Raw genomic sequence first — 16,261 nt, 5'->3', positions numbered from 1 at the left:
CTGAGCAGTGCGTCTCCCGACAGTAAGCCGCACTGTTCTGCACCCCAGCAGTGCCACAGCCTACCTTCGCTATTTCCCACCAGAGGGCTTTCTCTGGCCTCTGTCATTAACCCTTTTTCTCGCTTCTCCCTCCGTTCCCAGTTCAGCTCACCAGTGACGGTATATATGTGTGTCGATATTCATGGATACCTATTCACACCATATGCGTGCAAACACTCTCGTCTCCTTCCCAGACCACACACCTTAGGCGTGCTTGTCTTTTCTCTAGAACGTTGCTAGTGCTCCACATGTCTCTGGAACCCTCTCTCTCCTCTGGTGGCCTCTCTAATGGGGACTCTTCATCTTTTGGGAGTGTGCCTGGTTTTTGAAAATAGCCAAGTCGCCGGGAGTCATGACTGGGTAATACAGGGGATCAAGGGGGAACCCTCATTGGGCCCAGAAACAAAGTCTCCCTTTATTTGGTCAGCTGATCAACAAGTACTTACTGGGCTCTGACCGTCAGGTGTGTGCTGTGTAAACTGGCTCAGTGCCTGCACAAACTCCAAGGGAAACGGAGGCAGGCTTGGGGCATGGGAAATGTCAGCAACCCTGACTTCTTAAGCCTACTGATAGCCCTATTTAAAACTGCATCCCCAACCTCGCCACCTCCTTATCCTCCTCCACGTGGTTCTGTTTTCAAAGCAGTTCCTACCTCCTCATCCCTAACTGGATTTACTTATGGCTCTTGTTGGGCTCCACCCTAACCCTACCAGACTGTAATCTATCAGAGCAAAAAAATCTGTTTTGTTCTCTGATGCATCCCATGTTCCTAGATCACAGCCTGGCACGCCAAAGGCCCTCAATAAATATTGGTTAAATTAAATTGCAAATGTGAACGCTTTAGAAGACAACATTTATCTGAACATGCTTGTGCGAGTTTATTCTTAAAAGTGACTTATGATCTCATAAATCTCTGTGAAATGAACACAGACAGGGCACATGCATATAACAGAGACATTTCTTGCAAAGATGTTGCTGTTCGGATTATGGAGAGTGGGTCTCCAAAATCTTTTAATTTTTTTTTATTTCTTTAGATAAACCCATTTTCTTCTGCTTCCTATATCTTTCGGCATACACAAAATCTCCCCGAGATCCTTGGGGAGCTGTATGCCATTATTAGATTAATCCTTGCTGCCACTTATCAGTTTTTATTTTTGCAAACCTCAAAATGTGTTGCTCAAGTGCTATCACACACAGATATGTCTGTTTTTCGATTTTGGAATCCTTGTCTCAAATGTTACTCATTTTACATGCCTTTTCTGTTGTCCTTCTTTCTCTCTCTCTTTCTTTCTCTCTCTTTCCTTCCTTCCTTCTTTCCTTCCTTTTTTTTTTTTTTTTTTTTTTTTTGCTGAAGGACCTTGTAAAGCCAAGAATGTCAGAAACCTCCAGGATCTCCTCCTTTGGAGGCAGGAGAGCAGTTCCACCCAATAACTCCAATGCAGAGGAGGTTGACCTGCCCACAGAGGAGATTCACAGTCTGGTGCCCCGGGGCGTCAACATGGAAGGTAGGAGCATACCCCCTCTCCCCACCACTCTGGGTCCAGGCACAGCTGGCCCTGGCCCCTCTTCCCTGCAGGTAAACATCCTCTGTCTGCACTGGGGTTCCCACAAAAGGAAGCCCCCTGCCTGTAAGGGTTCTTGGGTTCTTGCCGAGTTTAAAATGAAGAAACTGAGGCCAGCACAAGAAAATCCAATGCAAATTTATTCTGCTCCCAGGCAACGTTCTGCGGTCCGACAGGAGGGGCCGGAGAAGTTGCACGGACTCCTCTCAGACGTGGGGTTTTATAGGGAGTGGAGGCGTTTGATTGGTTGTGGGAGAGCAGGGCATGGGCAAGGCAAGCTTGCTATTGGCAGGTAGGCAGGGTTTTAATGCTATTGGGTAGATTTACAAGACTCAACTGCTATTGGGTAGAGTTACAAGATTCGACTGCTATTGGGTAGCTAAGACTCAAATGCTATTGGGTAGATTTATAAGACTTCTTTTGCATTTTCGCGGGGTTCTTTAAGGGAGGGCTAGGTGCTGTGGGGAGGGTAGGGTGGGCGTGTCCGAGCTCCCGGAGAGGGAGCGGGGTGTGTCTGAGCTCCTGGCGAGGCTACCGGCCTTACACTGCCAGTCTCTGGTTTTATAAAGGAAGGAAGCAAAAGCTTTCTTTTAAGTGGTTAAAGCACCAGAGACCCAGATCCTTGTCCCAGTTCTGCCACTTACTGACCTTGTAACCTCAGGGAAGTTGCTTTGTCTTTCTGCCTCTCAACTATTTCCTCCTCAAAACCAGGGTGCTGGATTAGCTAGGGTCTCTTCCAGCCCTACTGCTCAATGCGTTAGATAATTTTCTCTAGCTGGAATATTCCACTTCCAAAATATTGTGGCTGTTTTGATTGTCTGGCTTGCACCTCCTTTCTTCTCCCTCCTCCATCCATTGCTGTGAATTTCAGAGCCGGGGAGAAGTGCCAGACTCTGACAGTAATAGAGATGGAAGCCCTCTATTTCTCTCCAGAGCAGCCTGGTGAGCTGGCAAGGCAAGCTGCTTCCCCAGCCTCTTGCCTCTGCCTGATCCCTAGAAACCTGCCCGGGGTACAGCAGCCAGCAGCTGACCTCCTCTCAGCCCCATCAGCGGTGACAAGGCCCAGGTGCCAGCACTGGTTTATTGATACAGATATCATTCCCCTGGGCCATGGCAGGGACATTCAGACTCATGTCCCCAAATGGCATTGAGCAGGGAGCCTTTTTTGTCAATAGCATTCATGCACTAAAATCTTATTTTACTCCTAAGGGTGTTTTGTGCTGAGTTTGACTGGGGATAAACACCCATTTGCTGGGATAGGTGAGCACAGGCATGTTAGAGCTGTGTGATTGATCGGTTAGAAGGAGACCAATGCGTGAAAGCCCAGTCTGATGCAGCTCTCTAGATAGCAAAGGGAAAGGGGCAATGTAGTTTATCCAGCCAGCCAGACACCTGCCCAGGTGTTGTGTACTGGTGTTATTGCGTTACTCTCATGTCTAGATGATTTGATATCAAATAGTGAAATCGGAGAGGTATCCAGTACCATCCAAGTTTGGGAAAAGAGGTTCACAGAACAGAAGAGCGTCTTCAGTCAGGTGGTAGAGTTTGAGGAGCTAAGACAAACTTGTAGTTCTGCAGTCTCTCTCCCAGATGGGTGCCACTCTCTAAAACCCCACAGTGACAACCATAGAACTGAGACTAAGAGGACTTGCTAATCAACGAATCCCCATCCCCATGTTATAGGTTAGGAAATAGGGGCCCAAGGTAAGCAGCTGATATTCACTCCTTGCCCAATCTACTAGTCTTTTTCTTTAAGAATGCAAATAAAATTGGAAAACCTGCAGACATCAAATTATTAAGCAGGTTACCTTTGTGTATTCCATCTTCTAGCAAAATTTCCCTGTGGCAGGAAAGACTCTGGGCCTCTGGAAAGGGGGTGCAGGCAATGGAAGAAGTGGGCAGTAAGAACACAAGAAGTAATGACACAGCCACCCTTGCCACGTAAAGAGTCAAGACACAGCCACCTTTGTCAGGATCGGTGGGGAAAACCGTGACTCTCTACAAAGGCAGTGCAGGGGAGCAGAGAGCGGAGGCAGAAGACCTGGCTTCCTGTCCCACATCCACCACTTCTTGCTCATTCGGGGAAAGTCATATAGGTGCCCAAACCTCAGTTTCCCCATAAGCAAAATGGAAGCAATGCCTACTCCACAGATTGTCATGAGCATCTAGTGAGCAGTGTCTGTGATCATGTCTGACCCATAGCACATGACCAATAAGTGTCCATTGATTTGGAATGTACAACTTATCATACCCCAGGAAGGTCAGGAAAACACTCCAGGGAATACTTGTTCCTATGGGAAATATGCATGACCTGTAGCCCCCGTAAATCTGACATGTGAACAAAATGTTGCTAGTAAGACATTAAAACTGCCAGAGAACTTGTGCAGGTAGGTCAATTGTTTAAAAAAATCTGGGATTACTGCTTTTGTTTATTTCTGGAGGCAGAGGTGGGAAGCAGCATGACTGAATTACTGTGAAAAATCAGTCATTATTTACTTGGCAGTCATATGTGTCCACAACCCAAGTGACACTCTGGGATATTCATTGGAGGCACCGGCATAGGATTGTGAATGTCCAGTGACTATAGAATGAATGAAACAGTCAATCACTTGTGAAATGAATGACTCATAGCTCTAGTGGCATTATAATTTATTATTAATAATGCGCTCCAGATTTCATACATATGCATTTATTTAATATTTTTCACACAGACAAGATAAGTGTTACATGCTCTGGGGATAGGGTTTCTGAAGCCCAGAATCATGACAGCAAGTCCCAGATGAGGTAGGACAGGAAAAAACTATATATATACATATATCAGCACACAAACCATCTGAACAAGGAGGTCTTTCTCCTGATTACCCTTTGCATTTCACATTTTATGTTTAATTGTTCTAAAAGCAGATTTTTCTGGCAGTATGTCAAGTTTTCCCCAAGTCACTAAGGTACGAAATTTGCTAAGCAACTAAACCTTGGAAGGCATAATTACTCATTTTTGAAATGCCAACTTCATGCAGTTCACTCAGTGGCCACTAGTGGCCTCTAAGAGGCCTTGGATCTGTGATCACCAATATGCAGAGATGACTTTGGCTCCACAAACACCAGCCCCAAGCTAAACTCTTGTCTCCATTTTTTTCAGTGGCCACTCTTCCCTTTAGCAATCTGCTCTTGTAATACTGACTGACAAATGCAGAGAGGCAAGAAGAGGAAAAGGGTGGAAATGGCAGGTTTTTCATTTCTAGTAGTTCTGTAGCAGTGAGTCCTGCCCATCACTGTGTGTGATATATACAATGTTATGTAGGTATACTGAGTGTGTATAATACCCTTAAGTCATGGCTTTGGTAACATTTGGTTAAGAATTATTTTGGTAAAATCTATATTTTAAAATGTATAAACTCATGTAAGTTTCCTCCCATACACACCATGATATTCAAGAAAAAAATGAACTATTTCAGGTGGACACCAAAATCCCAGAGGTGGGACCAGACAGTCACTGGTAGCATTTGATGTCTTGGCATGATTTTAGGCATCATTAATGTCACCTTTTGAATTCAGTTGTAGCCAGGAAAGGTACTGAGACGATCTCCTCAGATTTGGATTTGTATCAATTTCTAATAGCCTGTTCTTCAGGCTTAGTTGGTGTTTCTGAAAAATCTCTCCACTGCCTTCCTGGTGTGAAAGGTTATGTGTAGCTGGAAATGTAACATTCCAGAAGATAATCTTACGTTGTTGGTCTAGTTTGGCTCTATCTTGTTAACAAGAGGTGACCATTTGTAGCAGCAATTGGAATCATTATTTGACAGTTCTAATGTATTGAATTAAAACTGGAAAGCAAGGCTGACTCTATCAAAAAATCAAATGTAGTTGGGTTCTAGTAGTTTTCAGGCTAATGGGGTCTTACACCTTTCCGAGAATCTCTTCCTTCCCACCAGTTCTTGTTAGAATTAAATCAACCAATTAATGATCAGTCTCCTCTTTGTGCAGAGTAAACCTCTCTGGATTGAAGCTCGGTGAGAGGTTAAGAGGCATTCAGTATATGACTGGGAAATGCAATTGTCCAGCAGCAATTCATCCTTTCATTCAGTTCCAGGAAAAATATACACTGGTTTTCACATATGTGTCAGGAGCTCCTCCAGGCTTTCCCTTGGGACATAAAGTTGAGTAAGTCAGTCTCTGGACTCAAGAAACTCTCAGTCTAGAAGACAAAATAAATAAAAGATTATTGCAATTCAGTGTAATAAAGACTGTGACTACAACTTATGCAAATTGTAGTGAAATAATAAAAATCAATGTGTAGTGGTGCGGTGGAGTCGGGAGGGCTTCCTGATGCAAGGATATGGAAGCTGGAACTTAGAGGATGAGGGAGTGTTCCTGACAGGCGAGCACATGGAAGAGCATTTGCAGTAGAGGGAACAGTATGTGCCAAGCAAGGGATGACCAAAAGACAAAAGAGAAGATACAAGCCTGGGAAAAGATGGCAGGCGTCATAGCACAACAGGCCTTGGGGATCTTTTTTTTCATCCTGCAGACAACTGGGGACTTGAGAAGTATTCTAATTAGCAGAAATGCATAATCAGAATTATGGTTTACAAAGTGGTAAGGAGAACAGGGAGAACAGTAGATATGTTTAGAAGCTGTGGAGATACTCCAGGCTACAAGAGGAATAGACCAGTGGGATTTTAGCCCCTGGAGGTATGGGTCTCATTTCTCTTGCTCCAGCTTCCTCTGAGCAACTGAGCAATCCTTCAACATTACAGGGTCCAGGACATATTAATAGCAACGCTTTATCAATTAAGCCACTTAAGAAAATGTTTCTAATCATTCTAATTAAGGATATGTTAAAATTCTGGATGTCCAAAAGAAATGTGAGAAATTTATTTATTTATTTAAAAACAATAGGAAACATTTATTTATTTATTTTAAAACAACAGGAAAATAATTATTTATTTATTGAAAAACGACAGGAAAAATGTTGTTTTTAAATAAATAAACAAACCAGTTTCTCATGGATAGCATTTATGCTTACAGTTTAGTAATAATATTACCAAAAATTGCAGGGAAAATTCAGTTTGCTAGGGAATTCCTAGAATATAAACCTAAACATTTAACTTATTTCAAGATCCCATCTGTGACAGGTATAATCACTCTCTGAAGAATATTTTACAACCTAGGGAGACAATAATCTACATTTTTTTCATATTAGGGGAAGAGTAGGAGGACAGGGAGGCAGCTGCTCATCCGGAGATGTTTTTTCTTTTCTTTAGCAGTCCGTTTTCCGGTGTTTGGAATTAGGCTAAATTGTGTTAGGTAGACATTTTGAAAGCTGTCACTTTGAAATTACGAGCTGCCAAGTTTCTAGCTACAGTATCTCAAAAAACAAAAAAAAAGAAAGAAAAAAAAAGGCGGCTTAGAAATGAACTGTTCCATTTTGCCAGGAACTTGGCTTAGACAGAGAAAGCAAATTCATTTCCTGTTTGTGGCAAATGGAGCCTGGATGATGATAAAGCTTTTTCCATCTAAACTGTCTTGTTAAGCCAATAAACAAAGCAAAAATCGATATGCTAGTTTAATCAATGCTTGCTAGAGCACACTCCATGGGAAGGGACATTTCCTAGGCAAAATGGACAATGGAATGAACTACGATATTTTTGTGTCTATGTCCATATTTTATGACAATCATCTTCAGAGTCCTTGATATTATCAACTGTTGTAAGAACCAAATACTTGGCTGACCTGTGGGTGGCTGACTCATGGGTAATGAAATAAATTTTGTTTAATCAGTGGTATTGGGGACCTCACCTCCATCCCCAATACTTGGGACAATCCCATAAGGTTCTTCATGTCTTTTCCATTTAACTATGGTCCAGAACAATATTTCTTTAAAATCTCAACCTCTCTGTGTAGCTTTTAATCTTCCATTTCTGAGCCAAGTTTTATTTTATTTTTTATGAAATGTCTTTCTTTTTTAAAATCATTTTAAGATGAACTGGTAAGATATTATACAGGAAAGTTTTACTTATTACTGCCTTAGTTTTTCCCCACTTAGAGGACCACTGTGATTTTGTGTTTCTCCTGAGGCATTGGCCTGTTAAAGTGATACTGCAACAGAGAATGAAAAGGTCACTTAGAAAAAACAACATGTTAAAAACATCATGCTTAGGATCAAATGTCAAAAGTATATCACTATAAGATGATATAATTTAAAACAATTTATATCATCAGCTGTTGTAAGAACCAAATACTTGATTGACCTGTGGGTGGCCGACTCACGGGCAATGAAATAAATTTTGCTTTATATATGTAACTTTATATAAATATATATATGTATACACACACATAACTTTATATATATATAGTTTGCTTATATATAATCTATAAACAAGTATGTAAATAATATATATAAATTATATTTTATATATAAACAATATATTTTTAAAAACCAAACTCATGGGTTTATAGTTTTTTATAGTGAAAACAAATATATATAAACAAATATCTATATTTGTTTGTTTATATTTATTATATGTAAACAATTATAACATAAAGATATAATTAATATATAATATATAATCAATATATGTATATAATATATGTAATATATATCTATTACATATTTGTTTATATAATATATAAACAATATATATTTATATATAATAAACAATCTGTATGTTTTTATATAGCATATATAAACAAGCATACGTATTTGTTTTCATTATGAAAAAACTATAAACCCATGAGTTGGGGTTTTGTCTTTTTTTTGGCTTAGGTTTTCTATTCTCAAAGGCATTAATCAGCATCCTTTTTCTCACCCTTTGTGATCATAGTATAAGCAGGCTAGAAAGACAGTGTATTTTATTCCAATGTGAAACAAAACTGCTGATCTGGAGGTCTTATGCTATAAATTCCCAAATCATACCTTCAACTATATATATATCCTGAAACTAGCATATTTTGAGAATAAAACGGTCTGATAAATGACATTTGAAGGACACTATGGTTAATCCTATGGTGAATGAGATAATTTATTTTGAAATGAATCATCAACTCCAAGCTCCGAATTTTCAAGTAAAAGGTGTTCAAGTGAAAGGAGGCACATTCGCTGTGGCACTTTTGCACATTGCCACAGGCACTACAGCAAGATAATTAAGACATGGTCCAGTCTTGAGTGGGATTGTAATCTCATGGCTAAAAAAGTCATCTATATAAAGATAATATGAAGAGATTAATAATAATACTTTTTAAAGAAAGACGTATTTGCTGAGAATTAAGAGGAGAAAAGCTCTCTATTCACCTGTGGAAATCCAGGAAAGAAAAAGCAAGTATCTCTGCTCAGAAGACAAGGAGTATAAAAGGGCATGCTTCCCTGGGAAGGTTGGAAGGCCACTGCTAAAAAGCTTCCCAGGGACCTTCTTTACCTCGTGACCTCCATTGCTCAGGTTCCAGCCTCCTACCATGCCTTCTCAGATACCTAACTTCTTCATGTTTGATCCTAAGGGCCCATCGAAACGCTCAGTGCTATTATGATTATTATTGTCATCAATTTCTGAGCATTTACCATGTACCAGGCCCTGTGATAGAGTACTCAGTGCATTTTCTCATTGTACCTCACACCAACTTCATTTTGCAGATGAGGAAACTGAGGCACAGGACATTTATGCAACTTGCTTAAGGTCACAAAGACAGAAGTGAGAGTTGGGATTTGAATCCAGGCAGCCTGGCTCCACAGTCTATGCTCTTACTATGCTATTGTACTTCTCATAATAATAGTAATAATAATAATAAGTATTTATTGAGAATATACTAGGTATCAGTCACTTGTAAGATAGGTACTTCATTCCCATATTAAAGTTAAGAAAACTGAAGTGAAGCATTTCCAAAAACATAGTCTGAAAAATGCAGATCTCCAACAAACAAAGTTCCCATAGTCATTTACATTTGGAAACCAGTGCTCCTCTAGGATATCTGTGGTGCACATCAGCATATTAAAGTCTCACATGAAATCTTAAGAAAAGAATCCCAATCATCTTTGGTTAGGGCAGAAATTTTCCATACTGGTTTAACCATGGAGCTCTGATTCTTCCAATACCTGTCAATCTTCCCTAAGACTAGCACTATGCCATGATGGACTGACTCTAACCAGTCTCATTAGACTTTAACCAGGTACAGTAGGCTAGGATGTAAAGGTGGAAAGCCAGGTTTTCATTTGCAATGACAACTAGGGTGCATGAGAAATACCAATGATATCAAAGAAATACTTGACTATTTCTCCCTCTCCAGCTTTATTTTGCCTTATAGGTAGAGCTGCTTGGGAAGCCAATCAGAACTCATTTCAGGGGTACTTTATCATGCAGAGAGGGAGGGTAGAAATAGAGAAGGCAAATCTAGGAGTGCCAGAGGAGCAGTGCCTTCATCTCCTGCATACAGATTAAACTCACGTGGACCCTCACCCAGAACACTGCAACAGCTTCCTAACTGACTTCAGCTTCCAGCATCGCCCCATCCAACCCCTTTTCCACTCTGCCACCAGAAGCAGTTTAAATATATATATATATTTTTAATTGCACCATGCAATTAAAACCCAAACTCCTTCACATGATCTCCAAGCCTCACATGATGAGCAGGCTCCTCCTTACTCTTCTACCATGGCTCCCAGTAGTACATTTCAGCCAACCATCATCTTTCAGTTTCTTAAGCAACTATGCACTCTCTTGCCTCAGTCTTCACGTATCCTTCTCACTTGCCTGAAGCATTTCTCTTCACCTCCTTTTCCACGTGGACAACTGACTCCTCTCTTGACCACTGCTTATGTCTCACTTCCTTCAGAGAACCTCCTTATTTTCCACCCACTAAATGTGGGTTAGGGGCTCCTCCCTGAAACTCCCCTCAGTACTCTTTACTTCCTTTGTCAGAGATGGCTGACACTGTGTCATAATCATCTGCTCACCTTTCAGCATCTGCTGCTCTGTGTTTACTTGACTCGTGGTTATTAGACAATTGCCTAATCAACATTTGTACCCATGTCTTGAGTGGCAACATAAAATAGCACACTTACAACATTCCCAGAGGACAAGAAGCTAGGGAGACTATTAAATATATTAAATGCATACTAAGGGATTAAAATTATCTGAGGAGCATGGAGCAGTGAACCAAACTCAATAAGAAGAAATTTAATACATGCAAAGTCTTAATATCGAACTAAACAGAAGAAAATCACACAAATAGATACAGCCAAATAGCAACGTGAGTGGGTGACTTGTAGGGGCCTCAACTGAATTTTGATGCACTGTTGCTAGAAATAACGTTAGAATGTGTTTTATGGGAGGCCAAGACAGGTAGATTACTCGAGGTCAAAAGTTCGAGACCAGCCTGACCAATGGTGAAACCCTGTATCTACTAAAGAAAAAAAAATTAGCCTGCTGTAGTGTCATGAGCCTATAGTCCCAGCAACTCAGGAGGCTGAGACAGGAGAACTGCTTGAACAATGGGGTTCAAAGGGACCGGGCATCCTGCACAGGATTTCTGTGTGAAGGTAAGGAAAGCCATTCGAGTATGGCAGGGTTGCAGTAAGCCGAGATTGCTCCACTGTACTGCAGCCTCGGGAACAGAGCGAGACTCCAGCTCAAAAAAAAAAAAAAAGAATATGTGTTTTAAGGGTTTCGCTTTATCAGATGCATAATATAAATCAACAGTAAGTTAAGAGTATCTAAGACACTAATAATATCTTGAGCTGAAATATTAGAAATATGTTATTTATTTTAAAAGATGTAATGTCGTTTTTTTTCTGGAAAAACCACAACTAGAGTAATGTACTTAATTCCAAAATAACACTTCAAAAGAGAAATTGACAAAATGGAATATATTCCAAAACAGAGAGATGGATAAAAGTTCTGGAAATAACTTCTTTTTTTTTGTATTTTTAGTAGAGATGGGGTTTCACTATATTGGCCAGGCTGGTCTCAAACTCCTGACCTCAGGTGATCAGCCAGCTGAGATTACAGGTGTGAGCCACTGCACCTGGCTTGGAAATAATTTCTTAAAAACAGTTAAATAGGCCAGATGCGATGGCTCACGCCTGTAATCCCAGCGCTTTGGGAGGCTGAGGCGGGCAGATCTCCTGAGGTCGGGAGTTCAAGGCCAGCCTGGCCAACATGGTGAAACCCCATTTCTACTAAAAAATAAAATAAAATAAAAATAATACAAAAATTAGCCAGGCATGATGGCAAATGCCTGCAATCCCAGCTACTCAGGAGGCTGAGGCAGGAAGAATCGCTTGAACCCAGGAGGCAGAGGTTGTAGTGAGCCAAGATCTCACAACTGCACTCCAGTCTGGGCAACGGAGCAAGACTCTGTCTAAAAAACAAAAACAAAAAGCTAAATAAATGGAGAATGTTTTACTGAGAAAAAATAAAGCAAAACCCTAAGAACGATCTTTAAATACCTAGAGAGTGCCAGATAAAATGAATAAGAGGACTTATTCTATATTTATCCGGAAGTCAGAACGAGGACCCCTGGTTAGAAAAATTACAAGGAAACAGATGTCAGTTTATCTTGAGATAAATTTTCAAATAAGTAGAGTTGTTTAAAAATGGACTCTTTGCCCTCTGAAATAATGAGTTCCCTGTTCGAATGGAGGTTAGAAGACCAAGTAGTAGGGCTCTCATGAAAATGTTTCGTAGTTCTACCAGATAGCTGAGAAAATGCTATTGCTGTCATGTGAGATTCTGTAAGGTTGTAATATCATTATATTCCTTCCATTGGTGCTGGTAACTGGAGCACTGATGAAATCCATTCCTAAGGGCCTAGGTTTTTAGCTATTCTTAAAAAAATTATTAAAAGGCCCTGTGCTAAGAAAGAGGACCAGAGGAGTTTATTGCTAAGGTCCTTTTCAATGGGGACGTTTGTGCTTCTCCAGCTCACTCTTGGGCTGGTTTATCACTGGGGATTGTGGCCTTAATAAGACCGGAGAACTCAGGAGAAAGACAGCTGGAATAGAGAGGTCTAAGGAATTAAACATCTTTAGCTCACAGCATAATGGAAAGAAAGTGCCCTTCAGGGGGACATGTAGTCAACAGGGTTCTGAGATGAGGTAAAAAGAAAACTGCATCCTGCACTTTCTGCTTGCTGTAATGCTGTAGTCAGAGGAACCTGCGGAGCACCATGCCACGTGAAGTGTCTGTCACAGCTTAGGGGCAGTGAGCCACAGTGAGCCTATGACCCACTATGTGCCAACCATAGTGCCAGACCCACTGCATCGTTATCTCATTGAGCCTTCGTAGACGTTCTCAGGGTATTAGTATCCTCATTTGGAATAAGAAAAATCAGATTCTGAAAGGTAAATCACCTTAATGAAGTAATATTGAGACCTGAGATTCAAACTCAGATTGCCTGAACTATGAATTGTTCAGCAGTGTTTCAGGGACTCCTGGACTTTAGGACCAAGGAGGATATGAAAGAGTCCAGCTCCTTGGTTTTGATTATGGAACACAATGGGGTCCAAAGGCACCAGGCATCCTGCACAGGATTTCTGTGTGAAGGTAAAGGAAGTCATTCGAGTGCGGCAGGGAGATGTCCCAGCATGGGTACAAGCTCAGCAGCTGTGCTTTCTGCACACATGGTGCTTATAGCAAATCATGCATCAGACAAGGGCAGGGAGGGGTAGGGCAAGGGGCCAGGGCACCCCTGCCCACCCTCCTACCCTCCCACCCAACCTTCTCCCCAATAGCCCTTTAAAACACCAAGTGCACATGCAGAAATCAGTCGCTAGACTAGATCTTCTGAAGTACAGTGAGGATAGGGAGTTAGGATGACCCTCCCATTCAGTGATCATTCATAGAGCGGAAGGGGAAAAGGGCAGGAGGAGAGGTGACTTTCCTGTGTCAGACCCTTTGCTAAATGCCTGCATACGTGTCATCTCACGCCATCTCCTGTCACATTCCTGTAAGAGGTTGAACATGTTAGGCTATGAAATGAATGTTAGCGTCCCCATTCTATGATGAAGAAATCAATTTAAGTAACATATACAAAGTTAGACAACTAATAAACATGTAATTGACATTTACACTCCTGAAAAACCTGTACATCAAAATCAAAAGAAAAACCTGTAAATGTCGGCGTCAGACAGTCCAGGTTGTGACTTTTGAATTGGCTCATCAGAAGCTAAGGAAAGCTGAGGACAGTTTCTGTGTAACTGAAAACAATCACACTTATCTCACAGAAATGTTAGTGTTGTTTCTCCAGACCTGCTCACTCTCTTTCCTACCTTTGAGAGATGAGATCTACTTTTAGAATTACAGAGGGTGGGGGTGTTTGACCCTTCTTGAGATAAGAGGAGAATTTTGGATTAATGGCTAACTTTGTCCTTCAAACGTCCCCCTGAGGCTTTGTCAGATTTGATTCTCCCCTTTTGAAAGACAAGAAAATTGAAGTGGCTATTCCCTGCTTCTGCCTGGTTAGTCACAGAGTGAGGCAGGGACATGATGGGAAGCTCCTAACATAACGAAAACCAGCATGAGACTGAGAACCCGGAGACTTCAACTCTGGCCCTAGCTTCTCTGTATCTGGATCTCGCAGACAGGCGTCCGTCTATCCCACAGTGAGTGCCGTGTGGACTGAAACGAGATCAAAGGTGGAAAAAGCTTTAAAAAGCTCTCTTCAAAAACAAGAATGTCACAAGAGGCTGACTCTTGAGACTGTGTTCCCCCACCCCCGCCTCGTGCAGAGTTTCATTCAGCAGACCTTGCTACCTGCCTTCTTCAGGAAAAATAGTCTTGTTGTTGAGTTTGGGTTTAAACTAAAGTTAGTTTATTATTTTCTTCAATCGTTTTTCTTGTTCATAGACTTTCTTAATGTCACGAACGTTCACCTGTTCAAGGAGAGATGGGACACCAACAAGGTGGATCACCACACTGACAAGTATGACAACAATAAGCTGATTGTCCGCAGAGGGCAGTCCTTCTACATGCAGATCGACTTCAATCGTCCATATGACCCCAGCCGGGACCTCTTCAGGGTGGAATATGTCATTGGTGAGTGCCATGTGCAAGCCCCAGTCTTGACATCATGGGTACAGGCGCAATTGTGTGACTTTTTAGTGTCATACATCAACAGTGGTGGAAGCTGGAATGACATCCAGCCCCTGAATCACCCTGTGCTCTAAGACTGGTCTGTATAATGCCAGACATTAATAACTTGGGCCCACCCAAGGGAAAATCTCATATAAATAAAAGTAAGTACAATTGGTACAAAGTGTTGCTTACCTAAATTATTCTTCCTCAAACAATGGTTTTGGTGTCCTATAGTTGTGACTTTTATCTCCATGATTTAATTGGTCTCGTGCTGAAAACATTTGCACATCTTCGTATTGTAAAAGATTTACGTATTTTTACAATACAAAGGTATCTTTGTATACATGTACATACATGTACAAACCATGTATGCATTCCCAAAGTTAGTTCTGCTCTGATCTAGTCCCATGGGATGGCCCATGAGAAATGGATGGTCCAATAAACTTCACTAAACACTAGGTACTTTAATCTCTCTCTCTCTTTTTTTTTTTTTTTTTTTTTGAGATAGAGTCTTGCTCTGTCACCTAGGCTGGAAAAGTGGTACGATCTCAGCTCACTGCAACCTCCACCTCCCAGGTTCAACTGATTCTGGGCCTCTGGAGTAGCTGGGACCACAGGTGCACACCACCACACCCAGTAGTTGTATGTATTTGTGGTAGAGGCGGAGCTTCGCCATCTTGTCCAGGCTGGTCTGGCACTCCTGACCTCAAGTGATGCGCCTGACTTGGACTCCCACAGTGCTAGGATTACAAGCGTGAGACACCATGCCCAACCTTTAATCTCTTCTTGAAGATTAACAATGCCATTAGCTTTAAAGTATTGGGGAAGGGCCATTTAACTTTGGTCTGGTGCTTCTTAAATTAATTTGATCATGGAACTCTTTTATTAAGTTATCGCTATTAACATTTGATGCATTTCGGTAAACATTTCTATAGGAATTTATGAGATTATCAAGGAAATACATGCACACAGAAGCAACAGTGGCACAACATAGGAAATCTGCCCATATAATCCTATGCACACATTAAAGAAAAAAAAATAGGAAATCAAATTAGTAGTCATGAAAAGTACATGATAGAATTCAGCACCCAGTTTTAGAAAATGAGTTGAAGGGAAAAAATTTGGAAGAAAACACCTTAATGATGATAAAGATTGTTTACATCAAAACAACAACTTTTGATATCCTAAGTGAAAAACATTAACAAATTTCATCATAATCAGAAATTAGAAAGAAATGCCTGTTATCATCATTTCCTTTTTAAAAAGAATTCCTTTAAAGGTTTTAGCCAGTGAACAATATAAGAGGTATATCTGAGAAATGGTATGTGAAGGGATGCATATGTTAATTAGCTTGCATTAATCAATCCACAATGTATGTTTTGATCAAAACATCACATATTGATCAAAAAGGCACATCACAAAACCCCATAAACATATACAATTATTATTGTCAATTTTTAAAAGCCTCCCAAAATTAATATGTACGTTTAATGCATTTCCAATTAGAATGCCAATGGAGTTTTGAGTTGTTAGGGTTAGGGTTTTGGTTTTTGGACTTGTATAAAATAATCTTAAAGTTCATTTGAAATAATAATT

At 40.8% G+C, this 16,261-nt stretch overlaps 1 protein-coding gene across 2 annotated transcripts in view; it reads left to right on the top strand.

Moving 5' to 3' along the window:
• The window catches only part of F13A1 (coagulation factor XIII A chain), a 168,215-nt gene that overhangs the window by 611 nt on the left and 151,343 nt on the right, over positions 1-16,261 (top strand). Inside the window, exons 2-3 of one of the 2 annotated variants that reach the window (XM_064362958.1) lie at positions 1,394-1,544; positions 14,438-14,626. In XM_064362958.1, coding sequence (XP_064219028.1) covers positions 1,412-1,544; positions 14,438-14,626 — 322 coding nt within the window. In that variant the 5' untranslated portion in view covers positions 1,394-1,411. The remainder of the gene's footprint in view (positions 1-1,393; positions 1,545-14,437; positions 14,627-16,261) is intronic. The other variant, XM_064362957.1, reaches the window with a different exon arrangement.

Source organism: Aotus nancymaae, unplaced genomic scaffold, assembly GCF_030222135.1.
Source record: "Aotus nancymaae isolate 86718 unplaced genomic scaffold, 86718_ANA_hifiasm-v0.15.2.pri h1tg000051l, whole genome shotgun sequence".
In the NCBI taxonomy this organism is placed as follows: Eukaryota; Metazoa; Chordata; class Mammalia; order Primates; family Aotidae; genus Aotus; species Aotus nancymaae.
Note: the sequence above shows the minus strand (reverse complement) of the source record. Positions and strands in the feature narration are given on the sequence as shown.